Source organism: Dermacentor variabilis, chromosome 5, assembly GCF_050947875.1.
Source record: "Dermacentor variabilis isolate Ectoservices chromosome 5, ASM5094787v1, whole genome shotgun sequence".
Taxonomy (NCBI): domain Eukaryota; kingdom Metazoa; phylum Arthropoda; class Arachnida; order Ixodida; family Ixodidae; genus Dermacentor; species Dermacentor variabilis.
The window spans coordinates 67,920,642-67,943,655 of NC_134572.1; the positions used below are offsets into that span (position 1 = coordinate 67,920,642).

General features: G+C 43.5%; 1 protein-coding gene across 1 annotated transcript; it reads left to right on the forward strand.

Moving 5' to 3' along the window:
- The first annotated feature begins 395 nt into the window (after positions 1–395).
- On the forward strand, positions 396–22,745 carry LOC142583565 (phosphatidylinositol 4-phosphate 5-kinase type-1 sktl-like). Its single transcript, XM_075694053.1, has 10 exons — positions 396–557; positions 3,978–4,108; positions 5,699–5,816; positions 6,606–6,758; positions 11,234–11,533; positions 15,304–15,384; positions 16,661–16,742; positions 17,634–17,748; positions 18,639–18,771; positions 22,650–22,745. The coding sequence occupies exons 1-10, from the start codon at positions 396–398 to the stop codon at positions 22,743–22,745; spliced, it is 1,371 nt and encodes a 456-aa protein (XP_075550168.1).
- The last annotated feature ends 269 nt before the right edge of the window (positions 22,746–23,014 follow it).

Consider the following 23,014-nt stretch of genomic DNA (forward strand, 5'->3'; position numbering starts at 1 on the left):
GGGCACAGTTCAATATGGTTACGTTTCTACTATATTGGCGCTAATTACGCCCGTACCCTTATCTTTACCTACTCTGCGATTAATTAGCCCTTCTTCTCACGTTCAGACCTACATATTGACACCTCTCGTGACTCGCTACGACGGTCTTGCAAACAAAGGGACAGTTCTTTTTTTCACTCTCTCTCTCTGGGAGGGGTTCCCAGAGATCCAGATGCACCGAGATCCCAGATGCACCAAACCTGTGTGAAGTCAGCTAAGAAGACCTCATCTTCAAAAATACATTTGGCTATATACAAGGTGCTCTGACTTTTTCGCTTCAGCAATGTGCAAAGAAATAGCAAAGAAAATTTCTTATAGCGGTCAAGCTTGCAGGGCCGGTTATTGGCGAAAGGGGGATGGTCGTTGTGTACAAGGCTTTCCGCGAGATGTTCAGTCGTCTCCCGTGGTCGCTCGCCGTGACCACTTGGGATTTGTTTCCAGCGCTGTACATGTACGGCGGCGACTCTCAAATGCGAGTGGCCTTGCCTGTTCATTTGACAGCGCATGCTCAGAAGCAAGTATGTCATTCCAACTTGCTCCGGTAGGTGGTGCCAAGGGTCACGGAAGCGCTTGTATTTCTAGACGACGACGATGATGATGATGATGATGATGACAACACACCGCTCCTGTGATCTGGGCAGCAGTGACGGGGGCGCTATTTTTTTTATTATTATTTCGTGTTCTCTTTGTAGCATCTGGACGGTGCTTTTTAAAGTGAGGAGGAGGGCACTCACTTGCATACATTGCTTAACTTTTTTCTGGCGACCGTTTTTCACCGGCTAACACTGTTACAAAGTTATTGCTCGGTGCAAGTCCTGCCTTAATGTGTCGGAACTTTCCCGAATGTAGTTGCCGATTCTGTTGGGGGCGAGCTCAACCTCTGGAAAGACTGGTGCTGCAGTCGGCTTGACGTGGCACAAGGGATCACGTGAGCACAGCTGCCGCATGGGCTGCATCGAAACTACGGGATCGGGCTGAGAACGAACGCTTTAGCAGCGCCAGAGAAGGCTTAGCCACGCTGTGCTTCGTTACTAAGCTATGATCAGCAACGAGACCAAAAAAAAATTCAGAAAAGAAAGATTGAATCGTTGTAAGGTGCTATCGCGTGTTCCTGTTGGCGACAAAGTATCTAGCTGCATATAAAAGTATTTCCGAACAGCTTCGAAAGCGTTCCCAGAATGGCATTTGCTTTGACATGTCAAATGTTCATACGTGTCGACTTATAACCCGTAGCACGGTGCAAACATTTGTGTTAGGTACAGTTATATCGCGTTCGCCACAGAACGAAGAGAAAAATGAAAAACTGCGCTTCGGAAAACAGTATAATTAAGGGCGGACAGAACACCGCCTTGTCCCGTTCGCTTTTTATTGCTTCGCGTTGCTCGTTTTGCGGGCAACGCGAAGCCGTATGCAAAGCCTAAATGCAGCTACTTTTGCAATATAACGCGATCTATCTATCTATCTATCTATCTATCTATCTATCTATCTATCTATCTATCTATCTATCTATCTATCTATCTATCTATCTATCTATCTATCTATCTATCTATCTATCTATCTATCTATCTATCTATCTATCTATCTATCTATCTATCTATCTATCTATCTATCTATCTATCTATCTATCCATCTATCTATCTATCTATCTATCTATCTATCTATCTATCTATCTATCTATTTATTTATTTATTTATTTATTTATTCGATTGGCATTCTTTGCCTACTTCAGCGAAGCTTCTGCACAGGTGTTACTGCGCGAAGTAGTCCAGCAGCGTTTGACAGCGCGATTAGATTCTTGGAACATACAGTGAATCAGCGTAGCTTACACGTGCGAGAGTTTCGCATTATCCCAAACGCGGAAAATCAAGAAAAATAAGTCACATTTAAAACTCAGTGGTTTATATTTTTTTTCTTCTTATTTTGCTCTTGTATATAAGAAGCTAATGTTTTCTCTTCCTCAGTCTAAACTAACGCGAATTTAGTACGTGGGTCTATTTTCAGGAGCGCTCTTAATCGCGCGCTTTCCCTACGTGTAGCTTTTCGTTCATCACCACAGAAAGTTAACTGCGTCTATAGCGCATCTTTTTTTAATTGGCTACATAGTCATCTCAGATTGTCATGCAGATATGATCCGCCTCTTTATGTAACCCGCTTGAACGGAGCGAAGTGCGTTATCCCTCACAGGCTATATTAAAAAAGGCCGCTGCACCCAAAAAATAAATACAAATAAAGCAAACGAGACACACAGGCGACACCACTCGCAACGAAATTGAAATGTCACACGATAACGTAAACGTGCATGCGCAACTACTCGTTGAAAATTCGTTTGATCACTGTATTGAGACAACAATGATCGCTGTTTTATAGTACACAAGGTGAATTTATGTGATTGCTTCTCTCACGCAAAAAGCAAAAAAAAAAAGAAAGAAAACGCCTGTTTGGCAGCTTTTATTGCGAAGACTGCACCCAGCGTTTATGCATTGTATTTTGTGAAGATGCGACGTGGGTATCGTGTTCTGTAACTCAAATTCGCCCAGGAGCAGTCATATTGCAGTTACCAACTTCCCTTGTTCCGAGGGCCTTCAAAGGTCCAGCAGAGCGCCAACGCGGTGCTTCGTTTGAACGCCGGCAGCGAAAGTAACTGTAGGAGCGCGCCGTCCCGTCATATCTCGTGTATCTCAATGTTACCAATCTCATCCTTCATATCAGATGAGTCTTGTCTAATCATATTGAGCGCGCGACGCGATTAGTGTTGCGGAACGTACGCAAGCACCAGCGGTTACGTTGGAATGTGCTATGAGTCATGCCTAAATAGCCGATCGCACAATCAGCCCATCGATGAGATTTCGACTACCGACAATCGTGCTTATCGCTATCGTTGTGCTCTGAGTGTTTACTTGTTCTTTTTTTCTGGGCACATGTCTGGCCAATAAACAGTTAACTTCTTAAGTCATAACCGTGGCAGTGTCTCGTTCTTCACCGTCACGACAACGTGACAATGCAGTCGTTACATGCGCCCCTCCAATGGAGCGTCATATATACTGAGCCCTCCAACACTGAGTGCGCATTCAGGTTGATTCAACGCATGCTGACGGCCGTTCATATTGACCCGGTCTAGATTACACGATAACAACAGACAAGTTTCAGCCCGAATTTCCGACTCAAACCACTTTTGTCGAGTGTGACGCCATTAAGGTCACGATCGAACGCCTCTACGGCGTTGTCTCGTTCACAGGTCTATGCTGCTGCCATGTTTCCGCAGCAATGCCCGTAATCATTGTGGCTACCGTGCTCGGAATCATAGTGCTCTGTTTCACACTGTACATGCTTGGACACCACCGGGCTCAACGCTCCCAGGCAAGGAACCTCTCACGTAAATTTCACGCAAATAGTGCGCGCCTGCGTACTAATGCTTTCTTCTTATTTTTTTTTGGGGGGGGGTCGGGGGGGGGGTGTAGGCGGCATTATACATATGTACTCCACAGGCAGTTTAATTTATGCAAGAACTGACGGCGCTGCCATAAGGGACTTCGCATATTTCGCCTGTATACACCAAGTATATCTTTCCAATTAAAGCTACTCGCCGTGATTGCATAGTGGCTATGGTGTCGGGCTGCTAAGCACGATGTCGCGGGATCGAATCCCGACCATGGTGGCCGCATTTCGATGGGGTCGAAATGCGAACCCTGCGAACTGCAAGAACGGAATAACAAAAATGAAACCCAAAGGATGGTGCTTACTTCAACTTGCAAGTCAGCGTTCCTCGTTGCTGTGTCTCTTCTTATCCCGTTATCGCATCGTTCAACGTCTTTACTTCCAAATAGGACTATCACTTGAAATATTCTTGATTTTTCTCTTCATATTGAACGTTCAGAATAACAGTGGAATACTGACAATATCCGTGACCTTCATGTGTGTTTTCTGTCTCTCTTCTGCAGATTCAAGCGTCAAAAGTTATAGGGTCAATTCAACTAGGAATAGGTTACGCTGTTGGTAGTTTGGCGTCGAAACCGGAGAGAAATCTATTGATCCGGGACTTTGCTGTAATAGAGTCAATCTTCTTACCTGGGTAAGCGTTCTTGTTGCATTGTTAATGTTCCTCCGTACTTCGTATCATTGCCTAGGTCCCCCTCATTCTCTGAATTACCTTGGTTTAACTGATTACAACTTCAGTGTAAGCTATTTGATATTCTCCGAGATTCTCTGGGGATGGCGCACAATCTTCGTAGACAGATTTGTCATGCACTAATATTGGATGACAATTTCCCCTCTATAATGCAGTGGCCCGTGAATTAGCCAGTTCAACTCTTGGCTGATGTCATTGTCTTTAAAGTGGAACACCTTTTAATAGGCAACAAAGAGAAAAATAAGTTGAGTTATATTAGCAAATTACACTAATGCAATAATAAAAAAGCCACTCCTACCGTGAAGTGTGTGTGTGTTGAGGGGGAGGGGGGCTTGATAAACTAGGTAAAACGAAAAAATAAAAGACTCGTGGCGATGTAACCATGAAGTTACCACACCATCTCGGCCCTGGTTCATTTTTTATTAGTAAATATGGACTAGAATTGGAGATCGCTGGGCGAGGCCTTCGTCTGGCAGTGTGCATAAAGATAGGCTAATTGTGATGATGATGGATCGTATTGTACTGTAAGAGAGCCAAGAATTGTACTTGGAAAGTTTCTAAAAACATTTACTGTGCCACAGCTGCCCAAAGACGAGAAAAATACGTTGACATTCATTACGTCCCACTGACGTACACTAAGGTTTCACTTACCACGGATACACTAAGGTTTGATTACGAAACTAAAAACCTTGAAGTTTTCCTTTCATTTTTTTTCTAGTAGTCAAACCCTTACAGCGAAATTAACTAGTATAAAATTTAGAAAGTGTACTTTAACCTGCTGAGCTTTAGTTCTTCTCTTTAGTTCGCTTTAAAAAATCTTCATGGCATACTTCTTCCTTCTTTACCATAGAGAATCCAAGTAGACAGATTCTAGCAGCTTTTCATGCACCACTGATAACAACGCATCTTTGTCATTGGATTGGTGACAGTTTTAATGTTTCATTCTTGTATTAGAAGAGGTGCAACTTAGATATGTATATGAAACTTCAGATTTTGCATCGGATATAAATCATATGAGGATGTCTTGATAGCAAATCAAAGCAGTAACAGTAACTAGCATGCCTGATAGGTTTTCAGTGGCCATCTTTCGTGGTCACATTACTATCAGCTGTATTACATTTACAGCTTCAGACTATAGAAGTGCGTAAAAGTATACAGTTATGAAATAATGGTTGGGATTGTACACTGGCAAATTCTTTATTGTTATTCATTACAAAGAATTGCTGCTAAGGATGTTAAGTTGTTGTGACTGACTAAGTAAAACATCACCCAGTGCAATTTCACATTCACTGGTTCAGCAACTATAGATGTCACGTTCTTAGTAGTGGTACACATCTAACCAGTCATAATTCCATTGAATGCCGATTTACAAGTGTGTCATTCATTGCATTCTATCAAATGAAGTGGGACCAAATGCAGCTTTATCACGGGCCAAAGTTCAGTCAAACAGCATTTATTTTTCACACATTTATTACACAAGCGTAGTTTAAGACACTGTTTTAATTGTTACTTCACTCTTTGGTAATTTTCTAGAGAGGGAAGCAATGTCACGCCAGCTCACCACTACAGCGACTTCAAATTTAAGGCATACGCTCCGGTCGCCTTCCGATACTTCAGGGACCTATTTAGCATAAATACTCAAGATTTTTTGGTAAGTCGTCTCTCCACATCTACTAAAAGAATAATGGGTGCAGCTCCAGGCCTTTTTGAGGTCAGGTGCCGGAAGAAACAGAAATGATAGTCTGATTGCTGCGAGTCCAAAGTGCACAGTTTAGTATGATAATTGAATAAATTAAATTCTAGGGCTTTAGGAGTCATAGCCTCGTTCTTATTGTGAACAAACCGTAGTAGAGGGCTCCGCATTATTTTGACCACCAGGGTTTCTAAAACGTGCAGTTGAATTTAAGCACACAAGCTTTTTTTTTTTGCATTTCACCACCATCGAAATGCGGCCGTCGTGGCCGGGATCGAAACCGCGAGCTCAAGCTCCGCAGCCCAACGCCATATGTAACTGAGCTATGCACTAGAAGTTTCAACCTGTCTATTCTGGAAAAAAACGGCTGCTGATTTTTGTGCTGGAGCAGGGGCTTAGGACTGGACGTGAAGATCGCTGAGGGCTTCATCTTCAGTAATTCCCACACTGCATTTTTTGAAACTTTTGCTGTATATTTCCATACTTTGAAAAGAAAATTCAGTCAATGACGTTGCTGAAAATATGTCCACTATGAGGTACAACAAAAACTAAGAACTGTTGTAAATTTTTAACGAATTTCTCATAAAGAAGCTAGGTGCCTCGGTGGTCATAGCAATAGAATATTGGAGAAATAAGCACGCCCAGGCAAATTTTATATTTACTTCATTGTGTCCGGTAATTTGTTACATTGAGCTTCATCTTTACAGCTAAATGAATTACGTTACCTTGTTTCGTGGCCGATTTCAGATGTCGCTGTGCCACGAACCCTTGAGGGAGCTCTCGAACCCTGGTGCAAGTGGGAGTGCGTTTTATCTCACTAGCAACGACGAGTTTATCATCAAAACAGTTCAACACAAGGAAGCGGAGTTCTTGCAGAATCTGCTTGCAGGTTACTACATGGTGAGTGTGTTGAAGGTAAAACTAATAAAATTGTGCCAAATAGTCTTTAAATGGCTCTTCGGAGGCACTAGGCGTTGCGGATACACATGAACTCTGTGTAGATCACGTGGTGACAATTCTGTTTGTAAAGTATTACACTGATTTTTGCTACAAAATTTCGCAGTTTAGCCGGCAAGACGAAGCATTGATTACGATAGCAAATTAGTAGAGAGCTACACGAAGTAATGATAGTCGTTTTATCGGCGTATAAACTTGTAAATATTCGCTTACTAACTAAATTAACAAGCATGCTGTCACGCGCGCACAAGCAAACATGAACACATCTCATTCGATGACCGCGGAAACTCGCTGTCAAGACGCTGGAGTGAGGAAGCACGGCAGCAGCAGCGAGCGAATTGACCTTCGTACTGCATCTCGCTTTAACGCGAAATAAGCGGCGAGAGCACAACGCGCACGAAGCTGTGAGCCCTCGGCTCACCTAGAGTCTGTGCTCATCGCAGGTGGCGTTCAAGATATGGCCTGCGCGCCCGCGCCATGAGCAGCAGCTGCTCCCTTCCCTCCCCTCACCCCGATGCCTTGCACGCGACGGAAGACGGCGCGCTTCCTCCCCGCTTTTCTCTCTTGCGTGTGCGAGATTGAGCCGCCATCGTCGGCTTACCCTTGCACGCTCTCACTCGCACATACAGCATACAGCGCGCGGCGACGATGTTATCGCCCTTCGACCTTAAACAGAACATCACGGCGACGGTGACGCCGACGGCAGAAATACACCTGCAGTGTCCATATAAATAATTGCTATAGCTATAAAACACCTAAAGTTCAAACCAAAGACCGCGCGCCCTTCCTCTAGAAGTCACTCTCCCGCCCAGCAGAGGCATTTGTAAGAGTCATACCACTAGAGCGCTACATAGGTACCATCTGCAGTGCCCAAATATCCACCAACAGCACTAACAACTTGGAATTTCCAGAAAATGGAGATTGCGTAAAACGCCCTCTGGAAATGCGCCCGGCGGAAATATGGGATTCATTGTAAGGTTCGTAACAGCGCAACAGAAGACACTGACGAAAGGAAGGTAAAAACGTCGTCACAGCGCCGTGTCGTCGTTCTTACCTTCCTTTTGTCCGTGTCTTGTATTACGCTGTTACGAGCCTTACAATGAATCATAACCAACTGGCCCAACTTGCCGTTTTGATGCAGTAAAGATGGGATAAGAGAAGTTAGGGTCCGAGACAGGAACATTCCATGTGCCCCGGCTTATATTTAAGGGAAAATATTCAGACGAAACAGCATGGCGATAAAAAGGACGCGTGGGAGTCTGCCCGAAATCTACGCACGTGCACTGCGCCATCTCTACCATACTTAAACAAGAGCCACCAAGTTTGCTTTTATTGTGATCAAAGGACAAGTATTGGCCCCAAAACGTGAAATTTTCATTTACTACGCTTTACTTCTTGGCGAGTGTTCGTTTTATTTCACAATGTTCATTCCTCGCTGGACGGGTTTCCGTCGAACTCTGGATTATTACCTACAAGTCTGTTTACAACTTCTTGCGTTTGACCAAAACTTCCGAAAGGCCCTGGTCAGGGGCTCTATATGGGTTTGTTATAGTGTCTGGATTATTTAAATGCATGACGTAACCGCTAGCGCTACCTTTAGGGTTGACCCAGCGCCTGCGCTATTGCACAGGGCAGGGATTTGTTACAAAGCGCACGCTACCAGTCCAATTTTTGCTATAATATGCTTAGCAACCTAATCTGCTTAAAGGTATTCAAAAAAATTCCAGTATAACTCGTCTACCATGACTATCCAAGTATTCGAAGAATATCCGAAACCGCGAGAGAGGAACCGTACTACAGATGGACTCCTCTCTTGCGCTTGAGGACGATTATGGAGGTTCTTATCAACATTTCTAAGCAAAGACCAGTTTCGTTCACTACTGGCAGATGATGAACGTACGTGCAGCAGCCGTGTCAACCGCTCACTAGAGCAAAGGTCTTGGCGCCGGGTTGACGGTTCCACGTGCTTCACGGAGTCCCAGACACAAGTCCTGGACTAAAGGGCATCCTGTATTCCTCTAACTTTGAAAGCTACGCTGCGTTTTCAAAACGACACTGAAAGCGTATAATGAGGAGACTTGAAAACTGTGATGCCGTTTTGTTGTCGTTGTCGCTTCTAGAATTGCATGCTGCACAGCAGAGAATGGCAAGTATTCATATACGTGAAAATCTTAACGTTGCTTTTTTCTGTTTCTGGGCTAAAATAAATAAATAAAACGTTTTTATCACCAATCTTTCCGGATTTTTCCTCGGCCCTTACATCTCTACTCCAGCGCATCACACTTTAATGTAGCACTGAGTGGTAATAAAAGAGACGTTTTCTATGCATAACACATTGTCCTCACACCTGCAAAGGTGATGATTCCCCTGCTCTGCTTAATGCACCGGACATGACATTGTCTTGCCTCACTGGGCAGATAACTTGCAAAACTGAGTTTCGTTAAACTGACTTCTTGATGCTGTAGTCACTGCTGTAGTTGATGCTATAGGTTGTTTGTTTGTTCTTTTGTAATAAACAGAGAGAGAGAGATGTTGCTTTATCCTGCAAAATTTAAAAACTGTTCGGAGATCTTGAAGTAATAGTTCTGCGGAAAACCCGCAAGGTGGAGAGAAGTAATTAATAAAGGGAAAATGAGACATCCACCCAAACGTAGCTAAGTGCTGCAAATGAAACCCATACGGTTCCTTGAAAGAAAATCTTCGCAGTTGAAGAAAAATTCATCCTGGACCGGGACAAATTTTTCTTCAACTGAGAAGCTTTTCTTTCGGGGAACCGTATAGGTTTCATTTGTAGCACTTAGCTACGTTTGGGTGGATGTCTCATTTTCCCTTTATTAACTGTTCGTGTATACTTGTTCAGGGATGTGTCTTTGCACCAATTGCACTCGAATCACCGAAATTCACCGAGTAACTTAAACATGCTACTTTCGGCTACACTTGGCTATGAATTAAGTAACTGACCCCTATTTTGCTCCAAGGGTCTATAAGTTACTTATGGTAAACAAATCATACCGTAACGAAATTCAAATCTGATTGTCAGTGTAAATCACTGACAATCACTGTAAATCAGTGTAATAAAAAGGCATGTGTGCAGAATTTACACACCAGCATCTGCTCATAGTGCTTGCATGCCACCCAACTTAGGCAAAATTACCTGAATAGCCTGCATAATGATATAAAGCTTTAGTTCCAACGCAATTAGCGCTAAATAGGACAATGCAATTTTTCTTTTAATAACACAAAATAACACGCAACAGGCAAACAAGGAATATTACTTCAACACCATTCTCTCAATTTGTTTGTCGTTTTCTCTGTGTGTGTTGATGTTATACAAATCCTTGCAAAGCTTGTTAGACATTTCTGGCGCAATCCGTATTGTGTTCTTTTTTTATATTTATGTTGTTGGCATCGGTCTTAGTTATTACACCTGTGTAATGCCTTATACCTTTCCTAATGCGTCATTCTTCCTACCAGCTATGTTTAAAACATTTGTATAGTAGAATAGATGCACTACAATGTATTTAATGTGCTAGTGCCTCCTTTAAGTGTTTCTATGGTCGATCTACTGGTCTTATTTTCATACTTTTTCAGTAATCTTAGTAAAATCTATATAGTGTAACGCCAGAAGACAAGACGTACTGAGGGATAACTTTAGGAATATTTAATTTGAAGTGTATTGTTGAGCTACATGCAAACATATAAAAGACTACTGTTGCACCCATCCGGTAATTTTGCAAAAATTTCCATGTTGCAGTGCGAGCTCCGTAGCGGCTCCAAAAGGTGCTTCAATGTTGCCTGAACCACCTGGATCACCGCAAATGATTAGCACCCCGGCATAATTATCTAAGCTGGCTTCTTCACAGTGCAAACCAGTCAGTGTTTCATGGGAAGATGCAGTCTCTTGAAGGCATTTAAAAGTGGTCGAACAAGTGAAGCCTCAGCCTGAGCTAACGCTACAACTTTAAGGGGACTTGTTTTCGTCTAGCCGTGAAGAAGACAATTGTCATTGTCGAAACGTTAGCTCCACGGACATCTCTTGTTCGACGACTATTGACCTTTCAAAGTGGAGTATATATTACACCGCTCTTATTCCGACAGCTTTGTGAAAGCGAAGCTTACTTGGTCAGGACTGAAAATTGAGCAAATTGAAGTATGCATTCACTTGCGACTCAGCAAAAAAAAAAATGGAACAATAGAAAATGTGTCAGCACTTGTCCTGTGCACTTTCTTTTCTGTTGTTCCCGCTTTGTTTTTGTTTTCTTGCGATCTCCGCACAAATCACAATATCAAAACATACTTGCTGGATCACAGAGGTCCGCTGTTTTTTATGTCATCGTACTCGTGTTGTACAGAGTATGCGAGGTTGTAGAAAGGCAAATCAAGCAAAAATAGAAGCGTCCCTGTCATGTGTTTTGCAGAATCTGAACCATAATCCGCGAACACTGTTGCCCAAGTTCTATGGTCTCTACTGCTACCTATGCGGTGGCAAAAGCGTGCGCGTCGTGGTGATGAACAACCTGCTGCCCTCGGTGGTGCCCATGCACCAGAAGTACGACCTGAAGGGCTCCACCCTGAAGCGCAAAGCGAGCAAGCACGAGCGCAGCAAGCGCTCCCCGACCTTCAAGGACCTCGACTTCCTCGAGCAGCATCCTGACGGCATTCTGCTGGAGGCCGACACGTATAATGCCCTCATCAAGACTATCCAGAGGGATTGCCAGGTATGGCTGTGGCTCTTCGTTTCGTTGACTGGTTTGTCTGGAGGATTGTTTAAACAGCCAAGTGAAGTTGTGGACTTCGTAAATAGCCTATTGTCAAATAGTGTAGTTATGAGCTGCCTCAGTGCAGAATTACTTTTGAAATTCGAGAAGATGCGCCACGAAAAGGTCATAGAAATTGATCTTTTTAACACCCAAACCAGAAGAACCGCCGATCAAGATGCAGAACCGAACACGTTGAGAACCTGCACAGCAGATGGGTTTGGCCTCCACATGCGGGTAGTGATGGGTAGTAGGGATGAGCTGAAGATCTCAGAGGCCTTGTTTTGGGATTTGCATAATGTTCGTTAACCGTAAGAGGCCCGTGTTGTCTGCTAACCTACTGTTTAAACCCTGGTAATAAAACTTAGACAATCACCAGTGCTACACCTTTGCCAAGATTTTTTAGGTAGTATGGCGATGAAATGCGGAAAATCGCGGGCGCTTGTTGGAATCTGTTGGCGCAGGACAGGGGTAATTGGAGATCACAGGGAGAGGCCTTCGTACTGCAGTGGACATAAAAGATGATGATGATGATGATGATGATGATGATGATGATGATGATGATGATGATGATGATGATATACCGCACTTGAACCTTGTTAAAATAAAATAGGCTATAATGAGACAATTGATATAACAAGTAAATGCAATTTATCTTAAAATCTGCATAGAATCCATGTATTTAAAGCCTCGTATAAATGTGCCGAGTATGCTGCTTTCCACGGAGTATGTCTTTACACCGGGTGTAAATAAAGTAATTTTGACGTCAGTGCTCTGTATTTGCCACTCGTTTGTCAGATCATTTCTGCCGTGCATTTTAAATACGCCATCAATATTATTCTTTAAGCCGCTTATTCTTTTCCATTTTTTCTTGCTACCGCCGCACAAACGCGTTTACTCGCCTGTTCGCTGCTACTTCGTTGTGGCCTCGTGCAAGAGCTGTGAGCTGGGTGTGCAACCTTTCTTTTTCACCCTCTCGTTTAGGATGCTGTCAAGGGCGCATCAATGTGATTACAGTGCATTAATCGTGACAGTGACCAAAACGGTCGGCACTTATGAGCAGGGGCACTCAGACCACACACTGCGCCCAAATGAGACGAGCATCCAAGCATACAGTGTGGAGTTACAGTGCGATTTCGGTTTGATAAGGGCGGTCACTTGGCGCTCACGCCATGCTGAGTAGTAAATTTTTAGTCACGTGACTCATTGGCATGTACTAAAGGCATGGCAGTTGTGCACTTCCGCAGTTCATTTCTGGTTTTCAAAGTGAAAGTTGCAAAAATGAACAGCGGCAGTCTTTTTTTTTTTCGTATGTCTGGAAGCGGTATGAGCTGCTCAGATGACGGGCTTGCAGTTTTGCATTAGAATTAATCGTCTGACTTTCTAATGTCAAGTGCGCTAGCGCGTGGATGACGCAACATATCGTGAAAGGAATCGTTAAGATTTCTGCCTCTGTATATTAAACTTTCGAGAAGTCAGCGGTTCTTATGCGGTCTATGCTTGGCCATGAAGTTTTGTAATTGTGCATGTCTAAAAAAATGTCTTTCGCTTTTTTAAAATTTCGAGTGTATCGGGTTTTACTGTATACGTACTTTGGTACACAACTTCACACTTTCTTTTCACACTGATCTCAGTAGCTCTTTATGGATAGGGTGTAGCACAACCATCGTCGCCACCGATTTATTTTCCAGTAGGTGCATAATTTAATTCGATTCCTGCTTTTCTGGGGGTTTGAGTTAATCACATCTGGCGAATCAATATGGCTATATTTGATATTTACTAACCTTAAGCGAGCTCATGAATAAGAAGACGCTTACTGCCAGCATGCGAGAGCGCTGGCCTTCTGTCAGAAGACGACGTGGAAGGAACAGCGTCCGCCTTGGACTGTATTTGAAGTAATTCCTGTAAATAATGCAAATAGACCTGTGTTTCACGCTCTCCAAATAAGGAGCCATAATAGGATCCTGGAAAACAACGGTTGCTACCATGTAAGTAGCCCTTCTATAGAAAGAAAGTTATGGGCAATTAGAACATAACCGTCTGCAAACATGGAAGCGTCCATCTGATGTGTGCCGGGCGAAATTGAAGAACAATCCAGAGTTTGCTGTACAATATGATACCACCATCAGGAACTATATGAAGATGGGGCTTGTCAAGAGCCCCATCTTCATATAATTATAATTATAGCCAAATTGAGGTACAATCCTCTAAGCTATTCTAGATGCTGTATCGCGCTGCTGTTCGGAGCGAGTCAACAAATTCTCGAGTACGCGTGGTATTTGACACATAGTCGCACGGACCTGATCCTTCGTCCCTCAATGATCATCTTGAGAAAGGATCAAAGGTATTGGCCGACTTGGTTACTGTTCTCATGCCTTTTCGCATGGACCACATTGCTTTGACGGCCGACATTGAGAAAGCTTTTCTCCAGATTAGCGTCAAAATGGAAGACAAAGATACATTGTTCTTCGGTCCAAGGATCTCTCTTCCGTTCATCGCTGCGACGCCGTGTAACCCTCGCTCTCAGAAGCCTGTTATCCGCGCAAGCTCTCGCCTGCGTTCTAACTTCGCCTCGGTAATCGCTATAAAGAAATTAATGCATAAAAACAGAATAAATTTGACAGGAAACACGTTGGCCGTAGTGAGTTTCGAACCTACGAGCCCACGTTCAGAAACCGACTGTCTTATCCACTAGGCTATACCAGCGCCTCCTAGATAGCAGTCCTGTGCACTCTGCTTCATGAAATCTTGCTGCTTGGACTGAAATTCACATTGCCAAGCCCGGCGTCACAAAAGCGCTGAGGCCAAGATCACCGCGGCTTACTCGGGAGCGTCCACATTGCATTCTATGGCAGCCGAGCAAGATACCATGACGGCACGGATCGAAGTGCACCGGCCTTGTGCTATCAAGGGGGCGTTGGCCAAGAGTCTGAACGCAGTCGCTTGCCCGCCAGAAGTTCATAAACTCGAAGGATTGATCAGCGGCGTTCAGATGGACATTGATGCCTTCTCATTAACAACTCAAAAAGCGCTTAGGTGTTGTCGGATTTTTTTTTGAATATCCCTTCGCCTTCAGTGAGCTCGTGAAGAAAAAGAAGTTATCCGCTAGCACTCGAGAGCACTGGCCTCCGGTGAGAAGATGGCGATGTGAAAGAGACAGCGTCTGTCATCGACTGCATTAGAAGTACCTCCTGTTACTTAAGGGGTCCCAATACTGTCTTTGACTATGGGACCTCCTTTTGTATTTCATATCTATCAAAACTTGTAACCACTTTGAAGTAATAAACTTATTAAACTTACTTACTAAATAATGCAAATAAACTTGTGCTTCATCCTTGGCCGTGAACATTTCTTTCTATATTTACCATGACAAAGGAAAGCACTGGCTGGTTGTAATGAGTTGGCTTTGTGCCACCCTTAAAGAAACCGTAAAAGAAAAAAGCGTTGAGCTGTATTAATAAAATTTCACTTCTACAATATCAAAATGGCTCATCATATCATCACGAGAGACTTGATAAACATTAATAGTTGTAAAACTAGGAAAGACATGTGGTGAAGCCTTCTAAGGTTCCCGCACCGGCACCGGCGCGTCTGCTGAAAAATTGGTTGATTGTTTATCGGTTAAAGTGGACTATATTATATTCTAAAGGAGCCAAAGACTGAATGAACTTAGAAAGTTATGAGAGCTTTCGAGTTATGTGTAACCACACTGTTGTTGATCATTTGCACAGGTATTGGAGAGCTTCAAAATAATGGACTATAGCCTCCTTATAGGCATTCACAACATCGACCAGGCGGCCAGGGAACAAATAGTAAGTTCTTTCGGCGTCCTTTTAACTGAGTTGTTAAATATGCAGGTGATGTCTACCATTGTTGTTTTTGTGCCGAATGAGTCTGATTGAAAGAAATTAATGCATTCATATAAATGGCAACTTCCAAGTTTATTATATTGCCCCATACATGTTTAGTTCCTGTTGAGTTGTTCTACCTATCTCGGTGGTCTCCTAGAAGTAATCGCTGTCCATAATTCTTGTTTCATAAGTGAATTAATTTAGTAATAAAATAATTTCTACGTTAGCAATCGGAAAACTGTCTTTTGGAAGTCCACTTGCAAACCAGCTGGCAATCTTCTTCCTACCAGATGTTTTGCAGTGTGCTTCGGGAAGTAGACTTTGCCGGTAACCCAAAATAATGGTTATCCATTAAGACACATTTGGGATTTCAGTGTTGCAGTAAGTGATATCGAAATGGGGGGAGGGGTGTATTTGGCCTGGGGGGTACAGCATGTGTACACACGCTGTTTTCCCCCTGACCACACATGGCCAAAAGGTCTTGTCAAATTCTTTGGGCGCATTGTTCAGTGAGCTAATCCTATATCGAAACTCCCAAACGCTTAACCTTCACAAATATGTGCACATACCATATTTACTCGCCAAGCCTGCACATTTCTTTTCAATTTTTACAGAGTGCGGCTTTTGCATGAGTGAGGCACATGCCTACTCGCTAAAACCGCGGACGGCGTCGCAAAATGATGATGGTTCATCCTTTGTTGCTCATGCTATCGATGTCGCTAACGTCATCAATAGAGCTTGCTACCTCACTATTACACTCCCTAAGGTTATCATTATACCAACGCATGCATTGCAACAACCAAATGTGGGGAAACATTTTATTCCATTACTATGTGTATGTTTTTCGAACTTCTTACCTTAAAAAGTGGGCGTCTGGGTTTCAACCGAGTAAATATGGCATGTTTATAGTCAGCGTTCGTGGAATAAATCAGTGTTCGTGGCATAAATGGCCGCAAACATGCTGGTTTTTTACGCGTTAATGTGGTTGTGAACAGCACTGTGCAAATGCTTTCAGGCAAGCAAAGAAACTCATCAATTATTGTACATAGTGAAAGGTTGTAGTACTTGGTAGCATGTAAGCAAACGTCAAAGGCGCATTCTTTTCAAATGAAGATAGCGCTTAGTGCTGTGCTTTCTGTGATATTAAGAAATTAAACACTTTACACGTTCATGTTCAACCGTATGGTTGTAGGCTCAAAGTGGTTGTACATTACATTGATGAGTCGCTCGCACGTAGGAGCGGCAGCCTCAGGGTGCAAAGGATGAAGTGAAATTCAGTTCACCTGGCTCAGAAGAAGGCTCCAGCCTCAAACCAGCAGGTGAGGCCAATCACAGATGCTTCTACCTTTTCTTAATGCAGATAAAAAGGGGCATCGACTTTGTTTTCGCCTTTCAAGTGTCTGTTTTAAATAAACTTGGCAACGCATTTACATAACAAAATGTATAGCTGCTTCTACTGCTTTACAAATTATGTTGCTATTACAAGGTAAGCATTCCATACATGGCTAGTAATTTCTTGCTCTACTTCATTAACGTGGCACTAAGGAGGGTTCATTACGCCAGAAAATTAGACTTGGACCAAACGTTAGACCAGTATATATTGATGAAATAATCCTTACAGGCGTTTGCATCACGGAAGAAATGTGGGCAGAATTCTTCCAAATCATCGTATCCCAAGGCAGATTCTGTGATGTCAGGAGGATTTTGCATTGTTTTAATAGAGCTGGGCTGTTATGTTGCTATCAAATTCCCCGAAAGGTGCCAGTTTATCCGAAGCTCCCCTAACAAGAAGCTTAAATTTTCTTGAGGCATACATAATTAGCTAGCCCGAAGCAGACTGTGTAAATAGCCTACATTACTCGGGAAAACAATGAGTTAATGTTTTGGTGGCATTGGAAGGTACCTCTCACTTTCTCGTCCTTTCTGGCATACCAAGTTTCAACTTGTCGTAAGGCTTACCTGCACGGTATTTCTGCTGTGCATCTTAACTGAATACATTGTATTTTTGTTTATTGTGCCTGTCTCAATAAGGCTTGACAGGTTTAGTTCTCTCGGTTTCTCTGCGTGTACGAAGTGTACGCGTGTGGAAATATGGTGGGTAAGTCGCCTAGCGGAAGAGTTGGTCATTGGTGTCTCGAGAAACGAATTCTAGCACGAATAAACAAAAAGCATAAGGTCGCTGAAATTTATTTACCTAATTATGCCTCCAGGATCTGGGATTAAACAGAATAAGTCCACAAACCGGCAACGGCTGGCGAACTTCTCCACTGCCATGGAGTCGATTCAGGCCGATGTAGAGCCAATCGATCATGACGAGGATGTTCCGTAAGTTCCCTTTATTTTAATTTGCGCTTTGTGAAAACATGCCTGTCATCACTCCCGAAATTTTGATAAAGCTTACGAATTTAAATTTGTTACACGATTTTAGAAATGTCAGTAACGTTGTTTTGCGAGAAGTGTATTTTATTTCCTTAATTGTTTTAAAGCTCTTGAAAGACGGGGCGGCGCAAGATTGAGAAAAATGTACGCGAAGAAGGAATTGTGATTGTAACCGTTCCAACCTCATGCGGCAGCAAACGGTAGCCACATAAACCATAAAATACATGCTTCGAGCAAAATTAAGATAAGTTTGTTAAACAGGCAGAATTCGCCAACAGAAATGTTTTCGAAAAGTCGTTGTGATCTAAAAACAATATGTTGCATTTCAGTATCTGCTGTTGTAAATTTTTCTGCTGCTAGTGGGATGCATACAAAAATAAATGATTATTAATAAAGTATATATGTCTCAGAGAAGATGTGTTCAGCACAAAGTTAAAAAAAATGCATGCTACCCGGCTACCCTTACCCTTTTTGTCGTGTTCGTGATATTTTGCAACTATTCGATTTAACAAGTTGGAAGATATACGCACTCCCCTACATATGAATCTTGCATCACCAGAGATTTATTCCTTTGACCATTGTCTTTTTCCTGGAGTACATATCTCTCCCATAGCCATTCTTCTTTCCATTTCTTTTTCCTTTCTCTCTCTCTCTCTCTTTCTCTCTCTCTCCTGCAAGGTTATTTTTGTTACGAGGTGGTTTCTTTAAGTTAGCTGCACTGAATTTTCAGCCTTTAAGCATTTTAACCTGTCAAAACTGTCGTAACGCTTACGTGTACTGTACATTATTTATTTAAAGTAAATTTCATGCATTCAATTTTTTTTTTCTGTTTACAGAACCGGTGGCATCCCAGCGAAGAACTCCAAAGGAGAGCGGCTACTCTTGTTTATTGGAGTAATCGACATTCTGCAAAACTACCGCCTTTTAAAAAAGCTTGAGCACACGTGGAAGTCCACGTTTTACGACAAGGTGAAAACCATTGCATTGTGAAGGCTGCAGGCAGTAATTGTAGGCCCCATCAGGCCCCATTGCAAAGTTTTGCTTCCTCTTGAAGTTGTAGGGTGCCATCTAGGGAGTGTCCTACCACAAGAATATTTCTTTCTTTTTTTTTAATTGGTTCGTCATTAGAGAAGACAGGAGAAATTCAAATGTGTTGACATGCTGCCAGAAGGCGAGATTCACTGCCAACATAGACACTTTCGCCATATGCCTCGACTTGCAAACGCAAGTGAATTTTCCTTCCTGCCTTACCGGAGCCGAGAGCTCGACCACCTCACGTCTGCGTCGCGAGTCCCGCCTCTACATTTATTGCGATATCAACTATATGGACACTTCAGCCGCATTTCTGCCGTCGCCGTCGCCGTGAGGTTCCGTATAAAGTACAAGGGCGATAAAATCGCCGCGCACCGTATGCTGCATATGCGAGTGAAAGCGCACGAGGGTGAGCCGGCGGACGGGGCTCAATCTCGCGCGCGCGAGCGTGTGTAAGCGCGCCCTCTCATGTAGTGCGCGAGGCCCGGGGTTGAGGCCAGGGAGGGGGGGCGTTCTTCTCCGGCGGCTGCTGCATACGACGCGCCCGCGCGGGCCTAATTTTCAAAGCAATTTGTGATGTTTTCGGAGTGCGCGTAGTGCCGGTAACGTCGCATGCGCTGTGCTTTTGACGTTTTGTTCACATTAAAGCGAGAGATACGCGAATGTCAATTCGATCGCTGCTGCTGCCGCGATTCCTCACTCCAGCATTTTGACAGCGAGTCTCCGCGCTCATCGAGCGAGATGCGTTCATGTTTATCTGTGCGCGCGTCGCACCATACTTCTTAATTTACTTAAAACGTGTTGGCGGGCTAGTTGGTTCGAATCCATGATAGAATGTGTAAGCGCGACTGAGCGAGGACGTAGAAAGAAACAGACACACAGAGACAGCGTTGTCTCTAGTGTGTTTGTATCTTTCTACGTCCTCGTTGAGTCACGCTTACATATTTATTATTAATTTAGTTAGTAAACGAATGTTTACAACTTTATACGGCCGATAAAACTACTATCCTTACTTTGTATGGCTATCTACTCATTTGCTATCGCAATCGGTGCTTCGCCTTTCAGGCGAAACTGCGACTTCTTATAGCGAGGCTGTTAAAGGCTACTTTCCCCGCTATCGTGTCTCCGCGTGTAAACAAAATCCTGAAGGTAGTGCAATGCCGGACCGACCAACGGTAGAGGTGACGCAGGCGTTAAGCAGTTCCCATACATGGTTCGATCCCGAGGATAGCACAATACCGGGCCGACCCGTGGCGGAAGTGAAGTAGGCCTTAAGCACTCCCCATATACGTGGGCCGGTCCCGGAGATAGTGAAATGCCGGGCCGACCCACGGCGGAGGTGCAGTTCACCCTTAAAGGGCCCACATACACAGCTTCGCTCGTCACCCTTCTTCACAGAGTGGAATGGCAATTAACTTTTTTTTAACTTCTTCCCTTCTTCGTTTTGCTGCATAGCGCACATTTAAGGACACTTGCGCATTCTACATTGCACTATTTACCAAGGTCAACTACCAAAATCGGGGACATTCAAGACAGTACATTTTGCGCATAGTATGGGTGACCTCGACTGTCTACTTTTTTTTAACTTCTTCCCTTCTTCGTTTTGCTGCATAGCGCACATTTAAGGACACTTGCGCATTCTACATTGCACTATTTACCAAGGTCAACTACCAAAATCGGGGACATTCAAGACAGTACATTTTGCGCATAGTATGGGTGACCTCGACTGTCTGGCTGGAAGCGGGGCGCCCTCGATAGAGAGAAAGGGCGCATTGGCTTTTGGTTTTATATTTCAGCTGTTTTCGCGCCACTGCAGTCGCTTGATGCGTTACTGACACAAAGAGGCAGTACGTGCTCTGTGGTCCTGACGTATAATGAAAAGCTAAATCATTATATTAAGCATGAAATGCTTTTAGCTCCCGTTGTCAGCGACCTGCAAGTCACCTTGAGCCAAAAGCGAGATCCATTATCCGTGCAAGTTGCAAATACAGAATGAGGTCATCCGGGCAACCATTAAAATTTAAGAAAATGCGGTCTCTGGTCCCGAACTCTTTTGTACAGGACCACATTACACACGCTAGTTACTGCCCAAAGAAGTTACAAAAAAAGTTGCTTCCGAGTTGTTGTTCACAATATCACTCAAACTTCTAGTACGCTGAAGATGTATTTGTCATTTCCAATAGCGACATTCAAACGTCAGATACAGGGCACCATACACTTCATTGTCATCTCTTGGCGCTGAGACAGGGTTGCCTTTACTCGTTTGAACGCCAGCGTTCCGTGAGTTCCCCGGCGCGGATTTTGTATCGCCTCGAAAGATGGCGCCACGCTGCGTGGCGCCTCCTTCAGGCGCTTCTACCCACCGCGATGGCTTAGCCCTTGTGGTGTTGCGTTGCTGAGCACGAGGTCGCGGCACCAAATCCCTGCCGCGGCGGCCGCATTTCGATGGAGGCGAAACACAAAATAGCCCGTGTCCCGTACATTTGGAGCACGTTAAAGATTCGTCAAAATTAATCCGGAGTCCCCCACTATGGCGTGCCTCACAATCGAGTCGTGGTTTTGGCACGTAAAACCCCAGAATTCAATTCGTTCTTCTTCTAGCTCGGCAGTGCGCTCTGTCTCCCTGGCCTCTTTCGCTGCCTGTAGTGCCGCCTTCAGCCGGTTTTCTTCTTCTAACCAGTGCACAGTATGGCGCGGTGTGGTGTGGTGGAGTGTGCCATTGCGAACATGCAGTACAACCTTTTTAAGATTATGGCTAGTATCATCTTAAACCATTCTACTTTGCCGGTTGCCATTTCATGCCTACATATCTCTACATTACGGGAGTGCCAGCAATTTTTTACGGTGTGCAGCGTTATCGGGGTATGCGGCGCATCAAACCTTCGCCTTCGGCTTGGGTTTTTCCGAAAGGTTGTCCGTGGAAGGCAATCAAATTTGTCCAAAGTAACCGTTGCATGGTTTGTGTAGCTGCCATCTATTTGAGTTCTCGCCTGTTCAAATACATACAACCTTGCTATAACCAACCAACCTGTTTAAATTGTCCGTCAGTACAAATTAATACTCAGAATTTCAATGGGTATGTGTATATAATTTAGCACATTTATATATTTTGGCAGTGTCAAGTTTAATCAAAACCTACTCATATATAAAGTTTAAAAAAGAATAAGTGGCATGTTTTAACTCAACACATTCATTTTGCAAATTTCGTCATCTACTCAGGAAATAAAAAGCTAGGATGCCAACCATTAAATAAAACTTGGAAAAGCCACCTGTGATTTTTATGGATTTGATCAGTTCCGGAAAAGTCACGAAAGAACTACATTTTCACGCTGGTTGGTTTCAAATGGAGAAATTTGTAACTACAGTCGTTATGGCAAAGCTAGCCCGAAGGAAGCGAAGTTTTCAATTGAACGTTTGCAATACACACAAAATTGGTGTCTTTTGCGTGTTTCTACAGTATAAGTCTGGCCGAGGGGTAAGCATATTATGAAACAAATGATTCAGTCAAATCTGATAATGTATAACACATTTAGGGCTAATTGGTAGTAGTTGCTGAAAATTACTGGCTGGCGCAGTAACTTCGCAAGCTATCAGTCCCCAATTTTTCTTTTCCCTTGAACACTCATTGTCATGTAGTGGTATGGAATTTTCATCAAAGAGTCAAAGAAAACCAGGAATAACAGATGAATTTGAACATTCCAGCGTAGCAGACACCTTGAAAAAGCTCAAGAGTGCATTCTAAACACATTAACGGGCTGTGCTTTCGAATTTAAATCCTACCAATTAGCTTCACAGTTGATTCTCTGACTGTGCAGGACAGCATATCAGTGCAGATGCCCAGCTTTTATGCAGAACGGTTTCAAGACTTTTTGGCCAAAAAGGTCTTCAAGAAGATTACCTCTCGTGAGTAGCGGCATCGCCTCAGAGATCTCGCACTCAATTTTTTTTACATTCTCATTCTACTTCACCGATGAAGGTCTTTGTCGCACTTTCATTGACTATCCTGCCATGACTAGCGCTGAGCACAGATGATAATTTCTTTCAGCAGTGCAAACAGTGACTCTGGAGGTATTTCCTGTGGGGTGCTGACACACGGACAGCGCAGGGGAGGAAACGGCAGCATTTTTGTATTGTTTCTCTTTTAGTTGAAAAAAAGAACGTTGTGCTTTCTACATTTTAT